The sequence below is a fragment of the Salminus brasiliensis genome, chromosome 7, assembly GCF_030463535.1.
Source record: "Salminus brasiliensis chromosome 7, fSalBra1.hap2, whole genome shotgun sequence".
NCBI lineage: Eukaryota > Metazoa > Chordata > Actinopteri > Characiformes > Bryconidae > Salminus > Salminus brasiliensis.
Genome location: NC_132884.1, coordinates 6065480 through 6089219, shown reverse-complemented (window position 1 = coordinate 6089219; position 23740 = coordinate 6065480). Strand labels below are relative to the sequence as shown.

The 23740-nt window shown below is 41.9% G+C and overlaps 2 protein-coding genes and 1 non-coding gene across 3 annotated transcripts; 2 read left to right on the top strand and 1 right to left on the bottom strand.

Annotated features, from left to right (window-relative positions):
* Nucleotides 1-5309: 5309 nt before the first annotated feature.
* Nucleotides 5310-12137, bottom strand: sumo1 (small ubiquitin like modifier 1). The gene is made up of 5 exons (XM_072683550.1): nucleotides 11966-12137; nucleotides 11183-11251; nucleotides 9121-9198; nucleotides 7519-7590; nucleotides 5310-6948 (listed from the first exon to the last, which is right to left on the bottom strand). Exons 1-5 carry the CDS (start codon nucleotides 11975-11977, stop codon nucleotides 6880-6882), a joined length of 300 nt encoding a protein of 99 aa, XP_072539651.1. The 5' UTR covers nucleotides 11978-12137; the 3' UTR covers nucleotides 5310-6879.
* A 1921-nt stretch (nucleotides 12138-14058) lies between these two features.
* Nucleotides 14059-21797, top strand: nop58 (NOP58 ribonucleoprotein homolog (yeast)). Its single transcript, XM_072683547.1, has 15 exons — nucleotides 14059-14242; nucleotides 14903-14979; nucleotides 15422-15474; nucleotides 15767-15891; nucleotides 16566-16702; nucleotides 16914-16978; nucleotides 17201-17335; nucleotides 17709-17854; nucleotides 17945-18071; nucleotides 18443-18741; nucleotides 18958-19019; nucleotides 19136-19284; nucleotides 20166-20278; nucleotides 20400-20483; nucleotides 21185-21797. The coding sequence occupies exons 1-15, from the start codon at nucleotides 14198-14200 to the stop codon at nucleotides 21236-21238; spliced, it is 1671 nt and encodes a 556-aa protein (XP_072539648.1). The 5' UTR covers nucleotides 14059-14197; the 3' UTR covers nucleotides 21239-21797.
* On the top strand, nucleotides 15565-15652 carry LOC140560465 (small nucleolar RNA SNORD70). The gene has a single exon (XR_011979968.1). It is a non-coding gene; the product is annotated as a small nucleolar RNA SNORD70 (small nucleolar RNA).
* Nucleotides 21798-23740: the final 1943 nt, after the last annotated feature.

Below are 23740 nucleotides of genomic sequence, written 5' to 3'. Positions count from 1 at the left end.
ATGTATTTGCATGTCTTTTGTCACTGCTTGAGTTAAATACTTCATAAAACTTTCAATATTTAGAAAATCTCTATTTACGTACGCTAGCACTGGGGTGACCTTGCAATTTGCCTACAGTTAAATTAAGATAAAATAAAAACTGGCAAATATTGGTAATGAACTACACCACAGCACCCTAACGAACATTTTAATGGATGAATTTCAATTTTCAGTCTCAGTCTTTAATAAGAATCTCACTAAAGTTTAAAGAAGCACCACACAATACAGAGGTTCTGTACCAACATGCCCCAGCCAAGCTCCATTTAGGAAACCATTGAGTTTCTAAGGGCAAATTAAATAACGTATGGTGATTGGATTAGCGTGGGCAGAGAGACGTTTTCATTAGCATATCTAACACACAGGTGAGGAGTTTTATTCAGTGAGGTGTGTCTTATTCTCCTAGAAACAACAGATATGCTGGTGTGTGTTGTGTTTCGTTATCTTACTGCTGATCTCCCGGTCATCACAGGCTGAATGGGGTCCTGTTGAAAGTTTTGAGGTCGTATTTCTTTGTATTGTTAACAAAACTGATTTAAAAAGTAGATACATTTATTGTGTGAACAGTAAGATTCAGATATGGTGTTCAGACAGCAGTGTGTGTGTGTGTGTGTTTTGCTGTGGTATTGTCTGTGCTTCTATACTTGGTATATCTGTGTCTTACTGTATCTTCTAACTGTGACACACAGGGCCGGAGTGGGACTAGTTTACAGACCAGGACTTCCATAACGCAGACCAGTCTGCCTAAGCCTAAACTCGGTGGTTTCTGTGCTGCTCGGCCTGCAGACATTTCCAAAACAAAGGAGAAGGACTGAAGCAAATAAGCGAACGGTTAGTTAACCACTCTCTTCCACCCCATTTTCTCAAAACTCTCTTATTCTTCTGCTGTAATGAGATAACCAAGCTGCCCTCATGCTTCTGCTTGACTGACAGCTGGAGAAAGCTTTTATCTATTATAACGTTGGCTAACAACTTCACAACCTTCACAGCTGCTTTTTTTTATTATTATTCTTTTGCTGTCCATCTTCATGGGATTCACTTTTGGATACCAATACATTAATAGAAAATGCTAAAGTGTGTTAGCTAACTAACACCATAATTGCACCACCATGCCGCCATTTGTAAATGACAACTAGGGCTACACTATTTGAGAACGGTGCTGCTAATTTGACCCCTAACTTGCTAAAAAGATGCCCAAAGTACTCGCCCGAAACTTTCCCAATACGTCCAGTCACCTGTTTCGACACTGTCACAGCGCTGCCATCTGCATTAAGCAATTTCTTCCTGCACGGTGAATCAAAACTACTGAGGCCATATCGCCCCCTGCTCTTCCTGCAGCGTACTGCAATCTGTCACAATGACAGTCTAATCATATTCAGCCCTTTTGTTTTCAAGTAAACGTCACGCCCACTCCTACTGTAATCTAATCAACTCTCTGCATATCGCTAAGAAGATGCAGGGCGGCCTGTTGGTGCACACTTGAGCATTAAAAAAAAAAAAGCAGCCTGGCCTGACATTCTGTCAGAGGTGCCGCAACTGCTCAAACACAGGTGCATTGACCAGTTGTCCAAAGCAGGGCCGGGCAGTTCCACAGTCCTGGACAAAAATTGAGAGGCAGCACAATACATCACAACCCAAACCAATTACAATTCCCTGTCAGCATCTACTTTACTGATGTGGCGCATTTGTTAGTTAGCTTCCTGTAGAAACATGCCCTCGGCGAAAATGTGACAATGGCCCGGAAAAAAAAGAAAAGTGGGTTTGTGTTTGGATGTGCAAGCTTTTGTGCCTCCCAGGCTCTGCTCTTTCTTAACCAAGCCTGAGAAAAACACATGGACAGAGTCTCAGGTAACCGTAACCCCTTCCCCAGGTTCTTCTGCCTCAGTCCCACGAGATACTATTCCCTAAACTGGATCGATACCCAGCTCCGAGACACCGCCTTAACTTTTGTCAGGGTTTGTTTCTGCGATGTTTACCCAATGTGGAGAGTTGTCCCAGCAGATGGCCCCAGTGGTATGACTGGCTATCCAGTTTCTCCTCTCTTGTTGAGAGAGTTATAACAAGGACATTGTACACAGCGCTGCGAAATGCCCTGAGTTACATTCTTGGCTGATATCTAATATTTTCCTATACGGCTCCCAAGACACGTAGGCCTGCACATTAGCACATAATAATATCATAACACACAGAGCAGCAGTTTCTGTAATGTTTCTGCTTTGTTCGCTTTCATTACCTCTGTATTTCTTCTCCACCCCCTCCAAGAGACCCCAACCTGAAAAACAAAGGCCTTTAAAACCCGGCCTCACTGTACTCACTCATTTCCCATACACACAAAGAAATTTGACTTGGACACAGACATGAGCTCATAGGTATTCTACACCCATCCCCCCTTTCTCCCTAACACACACACACACACATACCCCTTCCCCCCATTTCTAGCGAGCCCTCATCTGGTAGTGTTCAGGCCTGTGTGTGCTGCTGAGAAATACGATCTTCCCTTTGGGTTTCAGCTATAAGCACAGCCTTACAGAGAAGGAACCTAGCCTACAGGTCCTGAACACAGGCCTCTACAGTGTCTCTTTCGCTTGTCGTTGACATTTTTCGCAAACAATCTGCGTACAGTAAACACGAGAGAGTTCCTATTAAGCCTTAAAGGACAACTCCGCTCGCTCCTGGACAGAAGCGAACATGATCCCAGCAGAGGAAACTCATCCCTGGCATAGAAAGCCCTGAGAAGTCAAGGGCTGGCGCACATAGAGATGGGCGTTGTCCTTGTGATTTTAAACTTCCTCTCACTCCAACGACTCCAACCCATCTTTATCGCTGCATTCCTCATCCCTCAGCCCACTCTGTGCCTCTGTCTCTCACTCCATTACCCATAAATAGCACACACTCGCCATGTTCCCATTGAAATCAGGGCCTTTATCCGACTCCTGTTGGCTGAAAATGGAAAACGTGGTTTAACAGCGGTTGGTGTAGCATAGTGGGTGATGACACAGCCTTCCCTGTGGTAGTCTAGGGCTCGATGCCTTGGCCAGGAAGGCTCACCACAATGTACCATAAGAGTCAAGACTTGGGCAAGACTCCTAACCCTACATTTGCCCAAACGAGGCTCTGCATGGAACCAAAAGTGGGTCTTCTTTGCCATCGCTATGCCAAGAGCTACCTTTGTGTTTATAGATGTGGACTGAAATGAGCATAATCTCAGCAAAAGAAACTCACCCTTGGCTTAGAAAGCCATAAGAGGCCCGGGGCTGGCTCACATATAGATGGGTGTTGTCCTTGTGTTTTTACTTCCTCCCACTCCCACGGCTCCAACCCATCTTTATCACTGCATTCCCCATCCTTCACCCCACTCCAACGCCCTTTTCCCACTCCATTAACCTCAGATAGCACATTCTCATCCTTTCTCACCCTTTTCCCATTTTAACATCCAGACCTGTGGGATTTTAGGGCCTGTCCCATACACCTGTAGCCTGCATATGTAAACATCAATGGGAGGTTTTACATCATAGTTTTGCAGGTATGGGCGGAAATATATGCCTCTGCTGTCATGTAAGCATGCTTGTACAGTACAGTGAGCATTTTCTCTTTGCATATCCCAGCTTAGAAATCTGGGGTCAGAGCACAGGGTCAGCCATGCTATAGAAGCCATAGAGCAGAGAGGTTTAGGGCCTAGCCTAGCAGCACAGTGGACCCGGGTATCGAACCCACAACCAAGTGTTTTCCAAATGTTCATAGTCTTTACAGATTATATCAAACGTGTATGGTAATAAGTAAAATGACATGCCAGCAGTCCTTTAAAACATGCTCTTGCTGCAGTTGCGAGAATGAGCAAGTTCTCGCTTTTAGGAAGACCACCAACCTCCAGCATGTGGACCAAGCACTGCTCAGTTCATCATAAGCAAAGTACTGTTTTCTAAACAGTGGTAGTCAAAGGTAAACACTACTAATGACCACTACTGCATTATTTATTTAGGACCAGACAGCTGATGGGGAAGAAACAGGGAGGTCCAGGGCATTGTCTTTATGGTCAACTGTCGCCCCCTAGTGGTTAAGACAATTTACAGAACAGAAGGGTCTAATTAGTCCAGGTAAACTTGATCTTGTAGAGCAGTGTTTCCTAATCCTGCTGAAGGGGCACTGCGCACTGTCGGTGTGAAAAGGTTCTATACTCCTAAAGTATGGTTCTTCATGGGAACCTGTTTTTATAGGAATGAAAGCAAGCAAAATACTTTCTCCTGCTTAAGGCTCAGGGTTAGACTAAGTGCCCTAATTAGCAAGATTTGAAAAGTACCACCATGCAAAAGTTTGGGCACTCCACAAGATTTGACCTCTCAGACAACTTTTACCAAGGTCTGTGACCTTCATTAGTTTCTTAGAGTCATGGTTTGACCCCAGTCATTTTCATCGCTAGGAAAGAAAGGCCAAATGATCCAATTTAAAAAACAATATAAAATACGGTGACTCCTCAAACCATGTCCCAACAATCAATCAGACGCCATGGGCTTCTCTAAGCAGCTGCCGAGCACTCTGAACATTAAAATAACTGATGCCCACAAAGCAGAAGACGACTAGCATAGTGGTCTCAGTTAGATTTCTTCTGTCTGTAGCATAATGAAGAAATGGTAGTGAACAGCAGTGGTGGAGGTGAAGCTGGGGTCTGGAAGAGCAGGAAAGTGTTCATATATCTGCTGGTATGATTGCAGGAAAGACAAAACACCTAAAGGGGGGCACAGAGTGGCTCAGCTGTCTAATGTGCAGCCACTATGGCCCGGGTGGTCACAAGTTCAAATCCCAAGCCACACTGACTTGACAGAGCAGAACTGGCCCTGCTCTTTCCCCTCATCACTCTTAAAGTGATGTTGGCTGGACTCGTGTCGGCTGCCCATTGGTGGCAGCTCTAAAAGAGGCAGGGATGTGTTAAGTCTTTACTCTCATAGTGCCGAGAGCATTGCTAGCTTTTTCTACAAATGGATTGCTTAATTGGCAGTACCAAATTGGTGACAAAAATGAACAAATTCACCACATAAATGTATTTTAAAAAATCATAAATAAGCAGATCTATACATATCTTGACAAAATCTTTCAGAAAACTATTAACTATTAATAAATACATTACATTTCCCATTTAACCAGGCGAAGAATCATCTTATGAATTCAAATGAATCTTCTGATTGCTCCCAGCCTTTCCTAAACAACCTCTGATGAACAGAAATGAACCGAATGGATGCTTAATGACCCTGCATGTGAAAAGAACACAAATGAGTACATTATTTTATGACACATTTTATTTAAAAAACAAGACAAAAGAAAAATAATAGTCTTTCTATGTCCACAAACCATCTGGACCAAAATTCCCTCCCCATATTTAATAGTTGAGAAAAAAATAAAATAAAATAAAAGGCAAGAAACAAACAAGAAGCTGTCTCCCGAGTGGTGCAACCAAGACCGAATCCAGACAATGCCACAACCCAGCCGTCCATCTGGGAGAGCGCAATCAGCCCTGCTGCTCTCTGAGTGGGACAGGTGCCTTAGTCCTTTCTACGAATGAACCAATTGTGGGTGTCTACCAGGGCACGGCGGGCAATCGGTGCTCTCCTCCAAGTGTGCTGTTCAGGTGCACTGCGATGCTGAGTAAGCGTCAGAAAAGAGAAGTGGCTAGCTCTGCATGGCTTGGAGAACTCATGTTTTGGCCTTGTCGCGGTCAGATAGTACACAACAGAGGACAATTCAGAAAGACAATGGCAATGACTGAAATTAAATACTGGAAAGACTCTCCTGTTCAAAAGAAAACAGCTAAATGTGCAGTAACATCTTCACTGTGTGCAATCACTGTATTTATTGAGTTGATAAGCATTGCCCCTGAGTGCTGATCAAAGATCATTCTAACATTGATAAATAAGCTGTGGCAGGGGAATCACCGGCGAAACAGGTCTTCTGTGTAATTGGAGATAAGTAGAGGAACAGATATTTACATATCTAAAACTGGAGACAACAATTTCAACAAGGGGAAAATCCACAGAGAAATCTTTTAACATAATTCGGAGACAGACACATGCAACTGAAGCCACTGTTCAGACACATTACAACACAAGGGGTTCTGCAGTTCACAGTGTGCAAATCTCAACACAGTTGTAATATGCATACACAGAAAGCAAACCTCTCTTTCTTTCTAGTATCAGAAAAACAGTTACATGTACCCCCCCTCCCCGAATCCTAAGCGTATCAAAAGCTAAAACACTCATTTTGTCCTCTAACTGGGGTCAATTAGGTCTACAACATAAACTGGGGTCAGCATCAATCAGTACAGCATTCAAACTCTACTCTCCACAAGTGTGGGGTGTGTGTGCTCTCACTCAGCGCAGAGTGAGAAGCAACACAGGACCAATAAGAAATGGAATAACTGGGCAACATGCTCTACAGTTTAACATCTGAACTGATGGGGATGTATACGAGATTTACTCTAAAGATTTTTGGGGCAATTATTAAGTTCCATTATCGGTCATGACCCAAAAAAACAAACAAACAAAAACAAAAAGCACACATCCAGAGTCCAAGTGTATTAGAGAAGGACTGAGAAAGACAGACGGACAAAAATTGAGAGAAGGGAGAGAGAAAGAGGTCTGGAAGGAGGAATATTTTGCACATCCCTCCTTACTTATCTATATTTCTTCTTATTCTTGCCTCTAACTCCCTCACTTGCAGCAGCCCTAGTGGAGTTTCTCTTTGATCCAGATGGTTTTTCCATTTCCCTCTGAGAGAAGCACAAAAGGAAACAGAAGAAATAAACGTTATACATACAAAATTAAGATTTAAAGAGAAGAGAGTTGAAGTAAAGGTCTAGTCGTTCCAAAAGCCGCCGGTCTGTTCCTGGTACACCTCAATAACATCCTCGTCCTCCATTCCCAGCTGAGAGAGACATTAAGAGAGAGGCAAATTGAAACATCGTCAAAACCAATAATCAGAATCATTTAGGTCTTGTTTACATGGCATTTCTGAGTCTGAACTAGGCTGGTGCTCTACTGTAGATTATTCTGTGTATTAAAAAGTAAATTAAGGTGTCATAAGATTCAAAAGTTTATTGTCACATGCACAGAAAAACAAGCAGTTACACTGTTTAATGAAATTCTTACTTTGTAAGAATTTGAGTCAGGGGGTTAAATTACTATCACTAAAATCTTTTATCTTGAAAAAATAAATAAATAAATAAAACGTTAACTTTTAATGGAGGTCAATGCAAACATTTTATTTTATTTAGTCATTTGAGAGCATTTCCATTGGTCCGTTCCTCAAGAAATATTAACAGAAAGTAAAAAAAAAAAAAAAAAAAAAAAAAAAAAAAAAAAAAAAGACACAAGGTTTTTGCATGCAAGTGATGAGATCAGCACTACAAAGGGAATTACAGGCCCGGGTTCAGCACAGCTTTTCTAGATCATGCACAGCACTATTAATCAGGGAGGTGGATATTGAGCACTATACCTCTTTAGGGGTCTGGTTGTCTGTGATTCTCTGTCCTTCAAAAAGAAACCTTAGAGAGTTCATTGGAACACCCTGTAGAAAACAGAGCGACAACAGAATTAGCTTTGACGTCAACTTTGACTGACTGATGTGTTCCCCGTTTAGTCTGATGTACACTCACTCACAACTCTATCAGTAATCTCTGGCTGAATGAGAGAAAATGACGAGGCTGAATTTGATCAGAAACTATTTAGTTTTGATTAATTACCTAAAGTGTAACAGCTTAATGTTTATGCCACATCAGGGAGCTAATGAATATGGCTTGAAAGCACAGCACTTTTTAACCATAGTTGATTTATTCTGACATTCTCATTATTTTTTGGGGATTTTTGATTATTATTTTTTTATATTGGACCATGAGGTGTATACTTTTGTAAAGAGCTGAATCTCTTGATTAGTGATAGTGAGTATACATTGTATGCGCTATATATTAAAAAACATAATGATTTTTTGTGACCGTGAACTGTAGTACCAAAGGAATGTTCTGCTGGTAGAAAATACCACATGAGAGCATTATAACAATGTTTTTTTTTTTTTTGTGACAATTATTTTATCAATTTATCAACTCACTGCCTATTTAAAAAAAATAATAAAATCAAAAGACACATCCACAGGCTTATGACTAGCAAATAAACTGGCTACATTTCTGCTGAAGACATCATCACAGTAAAGAAATCTGAATCAGTGCGTATCTACAATAAATGTCTGAACGATTGTAGACACCTGCTCAACCTTGCTGTCGAAATCAAGGGTAAAAATAGGGTGTTTGTGTTACCTCTTTGCTGCAGTAACAGCCTCTATTCTACACTATATTTTGGAACACTGCAGTGAGGATTTGATGGCATTCAAGCATTAGTCAGGTACTGATAATGGGTGATAGGTTTGAGTGGCAGTTTTGATCTAACTTATCTCAGAGGTATTGGCTGAAGCTCCAGCACTTTAGAGAAGCCAGTGGAACTGGGGGACTTTACACCCCTGTAACTGCTGGAAGGCACTGATGACCTACGAGCGTCCTGTTATATTGGCAATGCTTTTCTATGGAGAAAAAAGAAGCTGTGTGTGCCTGTGTCAGTAATGGGTGCCTCATATTCGAGCTAGCTGACGTTATCCTTGGGTAAATAGCAAAGCACTTTTGTAAGTCGCTCTGGATAAGAGCATCTGCTAAATGCCTTAAATGTAAATGTACTGTAAAGAAGATGGACATATTTATTAAAAGGATACTTTTGTCTGTATGGTGTATGTATACAATTCACATTCACAATTCACATACACAATTGTACATATGTATACGAATTCACATGAAACCATTGGTGGAATCCCATTTAAACTCTGATTTCCTTTAATTAGAAATTTTTGATATGAGCTAAATAGACCTCTGTGCTTCTTTTGACAAGCCATTCAGTTTCAACACCTAACTCACCAAGTCTCGACTTCAATAACTAATATTACAACAAGACCTTTATCTATTATAGTGCAAAACCAAAGCACACCACCACACGTTACAATACTTCACAGCATAACAATGACAACATAACTTTGGTAGTGTGGTTTGTTTTATCGTACCTGTCTCTGACTGTATGACTCCTTCAACTTCTTTAAATGTGTCGTCATCTTCACTTTAAAGTGAATTTCGCTGTTGTCCTGGAAGGAAACATCAGGTAAGAACACAGGGTAAGTGAAGTGGGGAACAGCTGAGGCTGCCAGTCATCTATTTAGCCACTCCACACCACAATTAGGGGTGGGGAATATGGTAAAAGCAAATCATCATCACAATATTTAAAGACATTTTCATAATACACAATATTTATCAAGTTATTTTGACATGTACACAAAATGCACTAGTAGCGAACGATTTTAAACAATGCTGTCCAAATACCGTCCCAGTGTAGTACAGTAGTTTTTAATCTGTGGTACTGTGGTAAAGGTTTGTGGTTTCGCTCATGCCTTTCTTAGACTCTTTCTTACATTTGGGCAAAGTGTAGTATAGTTTTGCTGTCACTCAAACAACCTTGCATCTCCACGTTTATAGGTTTTACCTTTGACATGCTGTGAATCTGGCTGTTCTTTGCATTAAGGCAAAATGACATGATAGATGGACCAACAGAAATGCTCCATAATGACTCCCACTGAAAGCTAAGAACGCTGTTTTCCTTCCCCTGCAAAGTTACCATTTGGAGATACAAGATTTTTAAATGACAGAGAAGATACGTTGCTTATTATTGATCTTGGTTATGGTTCTAGGTATCCATACTGACTGCTTGTGGCAGTATCTAGGCTTAAAGTATCTTTTGGATTTAGGTCTATTCACAATAGCTAGGGATCTCTTCTGAGTGAACACTAAATCACTTCTGTAAGTCACTCTGGACAAGAGCATCTGCTGCTTTGCAGACATCCAGTAATAAAGACATTTACATTTAAGGCATTTAGCAGACGCTCTTATCCAGAGCGACTTACAAAAGTGCTTTGCTATTTACCCAAGAAAAACCTCAGCTAGTTCGAATAGACTAATAATTCAAAGATACCTTTAAGCTTTAGACATTACTAAGCACAAGTCAATAAGGAGACCATAGTACTCTGCTATTTGCTCAAGTATTCTCTAAAGAGGAGGGTCTTCAGTCTGCGTTTGAAGACAGCGAGCGACTCGGCCGTTCGGACACCCAGGGGAAGCTCGTTCCACCACTTTGGTGCCAGGACAGAAAAGAGCCTGGACGCTTGTATTCCGTGGATTTTGAGGGATGGCGGGTCGAGCCGAGCCATACTTGAAGCTCGAAGGGCTCTTGGTGCGGATCGGCTTTTGACCATTGCCATCAAGTACGGAGGGGCTGGTCTGTTCTTGGCTTTGTAGGCCAGCATCAGGGGTTTGAATCTGATGCAGGCAGCAGCTACAGGAAGCCAGTGAAGAGAACACAGCAGTGGAGAGACATGGCTGACAAAAGAACAACAGATCAACACCACACACACAACACTGGACACAACCCCCGGTGTCCAAGCCAAAGGAGACAGAGGCAATGAAAAACTCCATCATTGATGAAGGAAGAAACCTGTGGAGGAACCAAGATTTATAAGGGGGAACCACTTATAGTCAGACCACCTATACATTATTATTTTTAAAAAAGCCACTATATCACCACATAAGTCTGAGTGTTATGCTCTGAGGTGCTGATATAAGGTAAAGGTGCATGTATTTGTCACTGTACAGCGAAATGTGTCCTCCGCATTTAACCCATCTGTGGTAGTCAACACACACACTAGTGCACTAGGGGCAGTGAGTACACACACCCAGAGCGGTGGGCAGCCAACTCCAGTCCAACTCCGGTCAGCCCGGTCAGCAGAGGGGGTAAAGGGGCCAACAAGGGCCCAACAGTGGCAGCTGTTGGGCCCTTACCAAGCCCGGGAATCGAACCCACAACCCTGTTATCGATAACTCGGCGCTCTAACCGCTGAGACACCACTGCCCCATATAATCACAGCAGTCATTGTGAGAATAATAAAGTTGATGATAAGGGGAAGGTTGGAAATATATAGTGGTTAGATCAGGTCTTTTTTTTTTCTCCACTTAATCCAAACATAAGTTTCTAAATCTTTGTGAAACCTCTCTGCCAACTTCTGAGCTGCCTCCTCTCACCTGGCCGATCACTTTCAGTTTAATGTACTCTCCGTCCTTCTTCTCTCCGTCTCCTGAGGGCTTAGTCTCCTGTAAACAGAAGGACAAGCAATTGACGTCTGCTTCGTAAGAGAGCACAGCAGCTGTGGATCACTGTAAACACGAGAAACGACATGGTGAAAGCCTCCACACCGAGCAGCTAGCTAGATAGCTAGGCGTTAGCCCTTCGCTAACGGGCTGTGATAACATCTCAACATCTGCCTTAGCCTTCAGCTTAGCCGGCTATGCTAGCCAAGTACCCAACTTGGCTAGTTGTGTGAGAACACAGCAGCTCAATCTCAAACAGAATAACTAGTCAGATACATGTGAACTGCGAACACACTGTCAACTTTCCTGGGTTTCCTGGGCCCAGTAACGTCCGAAGCTAGCGAGCTAGCGAGCTAGTGCTAGCTAGCATGCTAGCGAACCTATGAGGCTTTCTACTGGAATGCCAAGCTAACCAGCTAAGCTAACCAGCTAAGCTAACCAGACTCCGGCCTGTAAATAGCTAGCTACAGCATTTACAGTTACAATAAAGTAAACAGGCTCGAATACAAAGCCTAAAAGCGCTGGCAGTCGAGGCTTATAGGGACCAGTGAGCAGTAGGTGGCCCCGGCCAGCAGGGAAGCAGTGGAGGACTCCCTGAGCCTGCTATCGATAGCTGGTAAACGGGCCCTCGGATGCCCCTATTTCAGCGCTGTTTCTGGAAGCCTGCTGCTCGTCCAGCTTCAGCTAAACTCATGCAAAACATGCTGTGAAACTCACCGTGTCTGACATGGTAATCCTCAGCGTTCAGCCCTTCCCCACTATTAGCTAGCTAGCTATATTTAATGAGAAATGTAAGAGCGGCTGTAATGTAGGTTATGTTATGTGTCTGTCTGTGTCTCTGTGTCTCTGTGTCTCTCTCCCTCTCTCTCTCTCTCGCAGACTCACACACAGCAGCGCTGACCTCACTGGAACAAGGGGGGCGGGAGGAGCGATGACAAGACCCCGTCCAGTGTGTAGAGGAGGAGTGTTTACCTCTCAAATATGGATATATTACTTTTATTAAAATTACTTATATATATAAACGTTATATATTACCTTATTACTGTTCATTCTCTCATTATCAAATACATAATAGGAGTTATAATCTATAGCTATGTATATAAAGATTATTCTTTAATCGGGGGATCATTCTAACATTCAACTTTAAAAACAATACGCTTATTAATAACGTTGATTGAATTATTTATAGATGATGTTTACTCTTTCATCCTTTACGTCAGCCCTATATTAACTGGGGCAGTAGTGGCTCTACAGTTAACGCACCGGGCTATTGAGGACAGTGCTGTGGGTTAAATTCCTGGGCTCGGTAAGCTGCCACTGCAAGGCCCAACAGTGGCACCCTTCCTGTTTCCTGTGTGCCGCAGCAATGGCTGCCCACTGCTCTGGGCATGGTTGCTCACTGTCACCGTGTGTGTTTGATCCCTCTTGTGAGCATGTGTGTGTTCACTGCTCGGATGGGTCAAAGACAGGGGTCAAATTCCATCTGGGTCCAAAACAAATGGTGAATATGGTTGTCTTGGGTAAAAGAGTAAGTGAACCCCTTAGATTGACATGGATTTCGGTGCAGTCTTGGCCTTCATTAAGTCTGTACATCAAAGCATCTAAACATTGTCTAGAAATAATGAAATCAACATTATTAATAATTGTATTGTTTTTAGAGTTAAATGTTAAAATGAGCCCTTTATATACATATATAGATATCTTTATATACATATATAGATATCTTTATATACATATATAGATATCTTTATATACATATATAGATATCTTTATATACATATAGATTAGAACTCCTATTATGTATTTGTTAATGAGAGAATGAACAGTAATAAATCACCATAATTTTTTTAATGTGTGATTTTTATATTAGTCTTAAATTCTACACCTTTTTTTAACTAAACAGTTCAAAAGATTCATTACCGGGTCATGACCATCACAACCAGACATTTTTTTTACTATTTCATTAAAAAAGGCCCTAAGTTAAGTCCTTACAGCTCCCTATTGAATTTCACACCGACAGAAACGCAGCATTTTTACCTCACTGAACAAATCTATACCTGGATGAGCTGGATGTGGCCCGACTCCACTTTCTGGACTTCATTACATTAGGGTTGTGGGTTCGATTCCCGGGCTCGGCAAGCTGCCACTGTTGGGCCCTTGAGCAAGGCCCTTTACCCTCTCTGCTCCCCGGGCGCTGGAGTTGGCTGCCCACCGCTCTGGGTGTGTGTGTGTGTACTCACTGCCCCTAACACATGTGTGTGTGTGAGTGTGTGTTCACTACCAGATGGGTTAAATGCGGAGGACACATTTCGCTGTACAGTGACAAATATGTGCACCTTTATCCTTTTATCCTTTAATACACAAACTGCTCCGGTCGAAAATTCACATCTAGCCAAAAACCGTCCAAATGCCTGGATGTGCTCTTGTCCCAACCGTGTGGCCTTGGGATAGCCAGATATCCCAGAAAGGGAATTTCGCACCAATCTCAGCACACGGCAGCGGGGAGGAGAAACCTCACAACCAGTTTTTGACTTTATGAATGTGGCTGATTCATCATAAAAAATTTGAGCACAAGTTCAACACAGTACAAGTGCAGACACACCATGCAGACAAAGAATAATAAATAATTAGGGGTAGTGTCCAGTGTCCAGTGAGGTAGTATAGTTTGCAGTACTTTGCATTGAGAATCCCTCATAAAGCAGGCCTACATGTATCGCAGGCCTACATGTATCGCCATTATATCATACCGGGTTGGGCAGTATCGCCCATCCCTGCCTAAAGGCCGCCTATCAGACACACCGCGCATGCGCGGCTGGTTCGCCGTGTGCACCGCGTGGTGGGGAGCAGTTCATGCTGTTAGCGGAGCTGCGGAGCTGCGGAGCTGCTCTCGTCCGGGGAGCTTCCTACCTTCCTTCACTCCTTGTAAATTAAACTGACCAGCAGTTAAAAATGCTAGTGCTTTTTGAGACCGCGGCAGGCTATGCCATTTTTAAGGTAAGCTCACTGTAGCTCAGTATTTCGTTGTTAAATCAGAATTGCTCGGTACTTAGTGCGTTTGACTCCTGGTTAGCTATAGCTATAGCTATCGCAGCTAACTGCCGTTAGCTCAGCCTCGTCCGTAGTTATCGAGCTGCTCCACCTAATTTTTGCAACGTAAACCTGGTTAAATGTCCAGTAATATGAATGCATGTCCTCTATATAATAATAATAATAATAATAATAATAATAATAATACTGATATTCTACCAGCGCTAGCTACCCCTGTTAGCTACATTCCGCGGCTCAGCTGCAGCAACAGGCCTGCTGTGCACCCACGTTGTGACATTTATGCTAAGCTAGCTAGCTAGTGCTAAGTTGGCCAATTTTCTTTTCTTTAACGTTATATATAGGATAGAAGGACGTGTTTGCAGCCCGTAATTAAATCTGTGTGTTTAAGGCAGTAAAAGTATGCGAAGTGGGACTGCATGGTCAGATAAGTTGGCGTTTTATTAGGTATATTTATAAATGTATGTTGGTGTGTTAGCCTCAGGGTGGCCACGTGTAGTGAGTAGGGGGTACCAACGTGCTGTAGAAGGGTCACAGGAAATTTATGTCGGGTGTGGAAATGCAAGCAATGTCTCCCTTTTTAATTATATGGAAATGAATTTGTTGCAGGTCCTCGATGAGCAGAAACTCCAGCAGGTGGACAGCCTGTGGAAGGAGTTTGAAACTCCAGAGAAAGCCAACAAAATGTGAGTCCTCTCCCTTCAGAAAGTGCTCGATCAAGCATAAGCGTGTAGATTTGGGCTCTTTCTTAGTTTTAATAAATGTATGGGTTATTTAATAATAATGGGTAACTGGAATAATGGATTCTGAATGGTTGTACATTGTACAAAGGACATCATATATGTATGTTTGCACTAATAACTATTCATACTATTCATAATTTGCACACTACCCCTAATTATTTATTATTCTTTGTCTGTATTGTTGTATTGTCGTATTGTCTGTCTGCACTGGTACTGTGTTGTACCATGGTCCTAGAGGAACGTTGTTTCGTTTGACTGTGTACTCTGTATGTAGTGAACTCTGAAATAACAAAAACCCTACTTGACTCGATCATATCATATCATATAAGTATTCGTGTTTTGTATTATTAGCTCATTGTTGTTTCTTCTGAACTTTGTGTTGCAGAGTGAAGTTAAAGCACTTTGAGAAGTTTCAAGACACAACTGAAGCTCTGGCAGGTACAGTAAATAACCTTGTGTAATCAAATGTCCCCAGATCTCGCACATTTAAATTAGAGAAATGTTGGAGAAGAGCGATTAGTGTAGATTAATGCTGTTGTCAATGATGTTTCTGTTTGTCTGACTAGTATGAGGTCAATAATCAGTATTTCGTCACTACCACTGAGACAACAGCGTGTCCTGCACTTCGTTAATGCCAGTGATGCTTAATATGATCAGTGAGTTTGTGCTGATCTGATGCTAATTTAAACGATTAGTAAAGAAGTTTTTTCTTCTTTTCTGTGATTTTTAGCGGCCACTGCTTTGGTAGAGGGGAAGATCGGAAAGAGTCTGAAGAAAGTTCTGAAGAAAGTTGTGGCCAAGGATGCTCATGAGCAGCTGGCTATAACGGATGCTAAGCTGGGAGGCGTTATCAAAGTAAGTGCTCTTCAGCATGTGTTCTTTTACAGATGTGAGAAGGTGGATAGTGGTGACTGTTGTCTTAATGAAGGTTTAAATTTCATTATTCGTCATATTCGGTGGGGGAAATGGAGCTGAAGTAGCTGTCCAACCTTTCCAGTGTCCATTTAAATGTCCTCTGCTGCAGCTCCTAGTGTAGTTAATCTTAGTTTATTGTTCTTTAAGTTTAAAGTTCTGTCAGTTGTTAAATTATTTGTTTAATTCCTGAAGAAATGTCTTAATGTCAAGAATTTCAGTATTCGATGAATATCAAGGGAAAATTATTATAATAGCAACGTCATGTGTTGCTGCAGTTGTCTTTACCCAGTTTTAAGCTTCTCATGAGAACTTTGTGGTTCACTTATTTAAATGTGGCCGTATCCATAAGAAGCCTTTTAATAAAGGTATAAAAAAAGATTAAGCTTTAGGTTTTGGCTGTAGTTGGAACTGCTTGTGGTCTGTTGATATGCTAATGTATAGGCTATGAAGTCACAATTAGTATAGATGACCAAGTCTTGAGTCTTGTTTTTATTTGCTTGTTTATTTATATCCATCTGTCTGTTTCCTTTATCACAACCGAGAATTGGGAGGAAAGGCCCTACTGTCTCTGTGCGTCTGTTCATGAATGTTTTGCTCTCTGTCGCCCCCTCTAGGAAAAGCTGAACCTGAGCTGTGTACACAGTCCTGCTGTAGCTGAGCTCATGAGGGGCATCAGGAATCAGATGGAGGGCCTGATCACTGGCCTTCCTCCCAGAGAAATCAGTGCCATGTCTCTTGGTCTCGCCCACAGGTGAGGAAAAGCACATGGAACCCCAGATAAAGGCTGAACTACTTTAAAGAATGAACTGCTGTCAATGATTATGTGCAGAACTGACTTCTCTGAGGATATTAATCACAATTCGTCACTACCACTGAGACAGCAAACTGGAAAATAACTTGTTTGGTATGCTCTAGCTAGTGTGGATTTGTTTTGGAGGGTAACAATCTTTTCATTTTTCTAGCCTTTCCCGATACAAGCTGAAGTTCAGTCCAGACAAAGTGGATACCATGATTGTACAGGCCATATGTGAGTTTCCCCCTCTCCCCCTTTTTTTAATTGTTGCAGCTTTATTGATCTCTTCCTATTTCTGAGCACTGATGATTATGACCTTGTGTCAAGAGCCTGAAATGTCTGTGAAGGTTTCTAAGTCACTATCTCATCTGAGCTTGTGGAGTTGTATTGAAAGTGTTCCTATACCCGGGACCTGTTGTTTTCATGGTTTAATCGCTCTTTCTTTTTTGTCTCTAGCTCTACTGGATGATCTGGACAAGGAGCTGAACAACTACATCATGCGCTGTCGTGAGTGGTATGGCTGGCACTTCCCTGAACTTGGCAAGATCATAACAGACAATCTGGCTTACTGCAAGACTGTCCGCAAGATCGGTGGGTACTAGAACTTGGCTGTGGTGTTACCATAATTGGTCACAGTAAGACTTTTGGGCATTAGAATATAAAGGATGCTGATGGGTTTTATGAAGAGGTTTGAAACTGGGCTACCTGTTGGCTTTTTTATGTTCCCATAGTGGAAATCTGAGTGTGAAGGGTTGTTTAAAAAAAACTAGTACTCCTGGTACTTCTGTTAAATCAAAACCTATGAAGTATTTTGCTGTTTTGTCCACTTGGTGGTAGTCACTAGAGGGAATTGGCTGTCGACTAAGTAATTAATCCACTAGGAGCTTCTGAAACAGTGAATTTACAATGCACTGATGGCGCCATCTTAAAGTATATTGCTGAACTGTTTGTTTATGGTGTGTAGGTGACCGCACAAATGTGGCAACCACTGACCTGTCTGAGGTGCTGCCAGAGGAGACTGAAGCAGAAGTCAAACTGGCTGTGGAAATCTCCATGGGAACAGAAGTGTCTGAAGAGGACATTAACAACATCATGCACTTGTGTGACCAGGTGTGTGAGATTGTGCATGTTCTTGATGTTTGCAAAGGCACCTCCTGATGAAACGGTCAACTGATTGCATGTTTACTTAAATTTTTCCAGGTGATTGAAATCTCAGAGTATCGTACTCAGCTGTATGATTACTTGAAAAACCGTATGATGGCCATCGCACCAAACCTTACAGTCATGGTGGGAGAACTGGTGGGGGCCCGCCTCATCTCCCATGCTGGTAAGTACTGTTTAGACCTCGGTCTGCTTTGACAGAAACCCATGTTTAAAATAAATAAATAAATAAAAATACTTGACTGTGTATCATTGGGCATTTTGAGATCTAATTCAACTGCATTGCAGCCAGCACTAAAAACCCACTCCAGCAAACAAATTGAATGTGCCCTATTCTAAGCAATGGATTAGAGATCAACTTTTTAAGTATTTCATAATTTTGTATTGAATTGAAAAGCCAATATCGGGGATAGAATTGATTGAGTCGTGGTCTCATAGTATTGCTAACCCTACAAAACACTTCGTTAGTAGTGTGTAGATAGACCTAAGGCTTAAAGTGAGCCTTTGCATCAAAGTACATTTGCTCTCTTCTATCAGGTTCCCTGTTGAACTTGGCGAAGCACCCCGCATCCACTGTGCAGATCTTGGGGGCCGAAAAAGCTTTGTTCAGAGCGCTGAAGACCCGCAGGGACACGCCCAAATATGGTTTGATCTACCACGCCTCCCTGGTGGGGCAGACCACGGCCAAAAACAAGGGCAAGATATCCAGAACGTTGGCAGCTAAGACAGCCCTGGCCATCCGTTATGACGCCCTGGGTGAGGACACCAATGCTGAGATGGGATTGGAGAACCGAGCCAAGCTGGAAGCTCGACTGCGGCAACTGGAGGAGAAAGGAGTAAGCTGCCTGTCTTCTATCGCTGTGAAATGGTGTTGGTGTCTGTGTTTCAAGCAGTGATGAAAATGACATCATGTCAAATTACTGAATTCTCCATGTGGCTTTTGTCACTACCTCATCTGAGCTTGTGAATAAGGGAGTGATGTTCAGTAAGCTCAGTAGTCCTGTCAGTATTCTTGCTTATGGCTGCTCTCTGCTTTTTGTTTTCCTTCTCAGATCAGACGCATCAGTGGGTCAGGCAAAGCTCTGGCCAGGGCAGACAAGTATCAGCACAAGAGGTGAGTTGTTTGCCTTTTTTTTTTTTGTAGTGCTCAGTCAGTCTCAAGGATTTGATATGGTGAAGTACATTAATTTTATTTATGAAATTGTAATTGTAATCTGTGTCTTTCATTAGTGATGTTAAAGTGTACGACCCATCTGGCGACTCCACGCTCCCCTCTGTCTCCAAGAAGAGGAAGATAGAGGAAGTGGAGGAGGCGGAGGAAGAAGACAAGCCAGTGGAGGTTAAGGCCAAAAAAGTAAAAAAGGAAGCTCCAGCAGAAGGTGAGCCTGCACCTACACGACTGCACTCTGCTTTGTCACACACAGGGCTGATGTCTGTTCTAACTGACCTCAAGCAGACCAAAAAAAGATCTAATGTCTTTGGGGTGGCAGGCTGAGCCTTCCTTTAATAATAAGCCCATTTCAAACCAGACAGGGTAACCAGGCTGCACCGCAAGCAGTAGTCTCCTATATTAATGAATGTGGTCTTTATCGCTGTCCCCACACAGAGCCGCAGCAGTGATGTATGTATGTGAAGCCCAAAAACACGATTTGTGGTCCATTGTTGACGTGCACTGTGCACAACAGTGCCGCAGTATCCTGGCAGAAACAGTACAACATGCAGTGTAAGATTTTGGCCAGAAAATACGAGAGCCGTATACGTAAACCAGAGAGCCAGGATATAAATTCCACAATAAGCAGCTATTTGCGAACCGATATTTTGGGGAAAAAAATTACTAACTAGCAAACAGTCAAAACATGCAGGTAACAGTGAGGTCTGTGAGCTAATTAAAAAAGCTGTGGTAAAATTTAGCAATGCACAGACGACAGACATTTGCAGCTACTGTACCTTCACGCCTATATTGCACACCAGATTCACAGAGCCTCATGCATCCCAGTCTCTTCTGATTAGTTTGAGCCTTAGACTACAGCCTTGTAACTGTTCTGCGACGCAAAACGTCAAGGTGTGCGAGACCTAATCGAAGCTATTGACTTGACGTCTACATTGGCTCCATGGTTGTGATCCACCTTCATCAGGGAATTGAGCAAATTCAGCCACCTCATGAGTCAAATTTGATTAGAAACTTCAGGTGTTATAAAATGGATAACTTGGCTTGACTTTTTTTTTTTTCCTTTTCTCTTTTTCCTTTATTCCATCACAGAAACTGAAGCAGCAGCCGAGACAGAGACGCCCAAGAAGAAGAAGAAAAAGAAGAAGCAGCTGCAGGAGGAGGAGGAGCAGCCCGCAGTGGAGGAGGAGGCTGCAGTAGAAGAGGTGAGAAGTCTGATAACTGCGGTTTGTATGGCAGATTCTCTGTGCAGCCTAATCTACAGGAAATTGGGAAATGTCTAAAATGCTTTGTAATAATTGCTTCTTTATTTCTACACTTTTACAGACAACAGAGAAAAAGAAGAAAAAGAAAGAAAAGAAACGTGAGGCAGAGGAAGAACAGGAGGCAACAGCCAGTCCCACAGAAGAGGTAAGAGTGGAGTTTTAGGTTAAATGCCTCTCAAATCTAGCTACTTTTGTTGTTGGGGGTGTAGAATTTCTCAATTGCGATGCATTTGGCAGATAATTTTTGGACAAAAATGAGAAATCAGACATTTAGATTTAGACAGTAACGAAACAATTTTACTGTGCCAAATCACATGCAGTTATTTATTTTTACTGCATTTATAGCTACAAATGTAAAAAAAATAATAATAATAAAAAAAAAAACACTCCCATACTGAGTACAGTGATTCATACTCTTAACACTGCTGCACCTCTTCTAATTAAACCAGACTAATTACTATGTTGGTAAAGAAACATGCAGTTGATCTTTGTCCAAGGGCTGACTATACCCTCTATGCTTTGAAAAGCAGATTGCCCAAGTCGTTGCCCATCTCTATTTTAGGAAGTGATTCCAAGGGTTCTTTGAGTGATACTGTAAAGAACCTTTTAAAATATTTTTTTTGGTCAATTAAGATTCTAAACATGCTTTAGGAAACAAAGGTGTTTAATCTAAAGAACCCTTTGAGTCGGGTAGATATAGTCTAAATTTGTAAGTTCAGTATGTGTATGCATCAGTATTGCCAAGTTGCTTGAAATGAATCCGGTATAATCAGATTAGCCCATTAAATGTGCCCTGTATAAATGTTTGCATATGCACATCATGTATACTTATGTTTCCCCCCTCAGATGACAGAGAAGAAGAAAAAGAAAAAGAAGAAAGTTAAAGAGGAGGCTGAATGAACAGACTTTTTTTTCCTCCTTTTTTTTTTTGCTCAACATTTTTCTTGTAAATGAAATTTTATACATCTTGTTTATGGATGTCATGTGATCCCCACATGACCATGCCTGGACAGTTGAACACTGATCAACATCAGAGGACTTATTTTTAGTACCCTTGTTATTTGAAAGAAAAGATGATGATTTGCTCACTTTAAGCTGTGGGAATCCACAGCCATCGGGTTCACAGCTCGGTTGAAAAGCAGAAGCAGATCAATGACTGTAGGTTTGGTGCAGATCGAGCCAGTAGCTTCCAGTCTGCGTCAGAGGTGCTGCACGCAGGGCACTTCAGTTCATCTTTTGTATACTGTGTTTGATTTGAAGAGTGGAAACGTCAGTAGTTTCAGTGACATGAAACTGAGCGGTCATTGAATGTGAGAGGTGTCCACTGTGATGCAGAGAATTATTCTGTCTTTGTTTTCATGTTTCATTTTTTCCACAGATCTGACAGTGAATAAATCATACACCTCAAGCCAGTGCAATCACCTGTGCTGGTCTCATGGTGTGTTCAGTGACTGATGAATGTTCTTGACATGGTCTCATTTCTTTCTAACTTCTTACACCAACACTGCAGCCTAGATAAGGAGGTTTTGGGGATCTTCGTCCTCCGTGTCTGGTTGTTAGATGAGGCTGTGTTTTAGTAGACTGAAGTTGCTGTGTTTGTTGAGGGGTACATTCCTCAACGGTCGCTCTTCCGACTCCTCCGCTCTTGCTTCAGCGCTGACCAGTTCAGGGAGTGTGGCCAAGGCACGGCATAAATTCATGGGTTGTAGACAAAGCAGGTTTTTTACTTTTTCCTCTCTGTGAACTAGCTGTTGGTGGAAAATTGAAATTCATTTGGCTCTGAAGCTCAGACAAGCGAGACAGTTTTTGTTAAATCTATTTTGTGGCCTTGCCTCTGAATGACTCTGAAGTTCATTGGACTGGGGACTGCTTAGCTGGCCATTGCTTAAGCCTAGTCTTGGGCTAAATTGCAGTGCCAATGTTGAGCTGCTACTGCAAATCTAGTTCAAATCTTAATCCAGGTTTGATGAGTGGTTTTAGATGTCAAATGTAGAAGGAATTGGTGTGCCAGTAATACTTATTTCTGTTTGAGAATTGATCTCTGCATAACAATATTGAAGTGTGTTTCTTGACCGTTCGTTTACATCAAATCATATACTGTCATAAATTCATTTTTCCAGAAGTGCAACTTATATGCAACTTTTTTTTTTTTTTTATTAAAAGGTTTTTGTCTGCTAATTATGTAAATGTTATTACAAACAACAAATATTAACAAATGTTATTTGTTTTATAATAATAATAATAATCTGATATTTGCTCCCCCTAAATGAAGACTGATCCCCTAAACTGGCATCTTTTGAATGACTTGTGAGCTCATAAATGGTGCAGAAATACAGCCACTCGTTCTACGGCACTCCAGCCAAAGTGTTTTGGAGGCTGTTTCAAAGTTCTTTGAATTGTTAGCTAATCAGAGTAGAGGTCATTTATGTATTATTAAAAGAATAGTAACCCAAACGGGTGGTTTAATTGATCATGGCTCGTGTACTTTATAATACGTAGATGTTTAACTGAGTTTTAAGATTATGTAGAGTTCAAGATTAAGCAGAAACAAACACCGCTAGCATTCATTCCCCCTCAGGGCATCTATTTTGTTTCTTACCAAAACCCTGTTGAGAATTCAGCTCTAGGCCTGCTTTTGCTGGTTTTAGATGGTTTAAGCTTGTCTTTGATGGTCAAATTGATAGGAAAACTGGTCATCCAGGTCAGAACAACCATATATCCGATAAGTCTGGGTAATCTTAACATGATGTATGTTGCCTGCTCTCACGCTCTTTAGTTGCACTAAGTGGCAAAACATTCAGCAGTACGGCTGCAGTGTTTATTAGAGAGAGCAGCCAAACCAGGAAAGAAACAAGTAATTATCTGCTGAAGTTAAAGGCAGTTGGACTCAGTTGGACTTAGTCAGTGCAGACCTTCTCTAGAACCACAGGCTGCCACTCAGGGGGGGGGGCGGTGTAGTCAGTGCAGACCTTCTCTAGAACCACAGGTTGCCACAAGGAAGGCCGTGGTGTTATCCACTACACTACGACATTACTGTTCAGCATGGTGGATTTCAGTATTTGTGATACATGCCTCAAACGTATGTACATAAAGGTTAAAATATATATATGTATATATAATAAAAAAAAGACAATATCGTGGACAATATCAGAGATTATAATCGAGTTATAATTTCACGTTACAATTCTGACACTGGAAGAAAAATGTCATTGCTAGCTGTGTAGCCTGTGCTAACTAGCAAGCTAGTAGCCTACATACAAAACACATGGAGCTGATTGGTACATACAGCAACTGCTACGTTCGCAGTGACTGCCGACCAAGTTCTGCAGCCAAAGTCAACGGCTTTGCTGGCTCAGTTCCTCGCCCCTCCAAGTCCTTATCTTCACTTGTGCTAATACAGTA

Bases quoted from the DNA above. Each gene is read 5' to 3' on its own strand.
- sumo1 (XM_072683550.1), bottom strand. The intron at 9,199-11,182 runs GTGAGAGGAGGC...GTTTCCTTCCAG, and splicing joins AACTGAAAGTGATCGGCCAG to GACAACAGCGAAATTCACTT. The intron at 7,591-9,120 runs GTACGATAAAAC...TGTTTTCTACAG, and splicing joins AGTCATACAGTCAGAGACAG to GGTGTTCCAATGAACTCTCT.
- nop58 (XM_072683547.1), top strand. From the start codon at position 14,198: ATGCTAGTGCTTTTTGAGACCGCGGCAGGCTATGCCATTTTTAAG. The intron at 16,979-17,200 runs GTGAGTTTCCCC...TTTTGTCTCTAG, and splicing joins CATGATTGTACAGGCCATAT to CTCTACTGGATGATCTGGAC. The intron at 20,279-20,399 runs GTGAGAAGTCTG...ACACTTTTACAG, and splicing joins AGGAGGCTGCAGTAGAAGAG to ACAACAGAGAAAAAGAAGAA.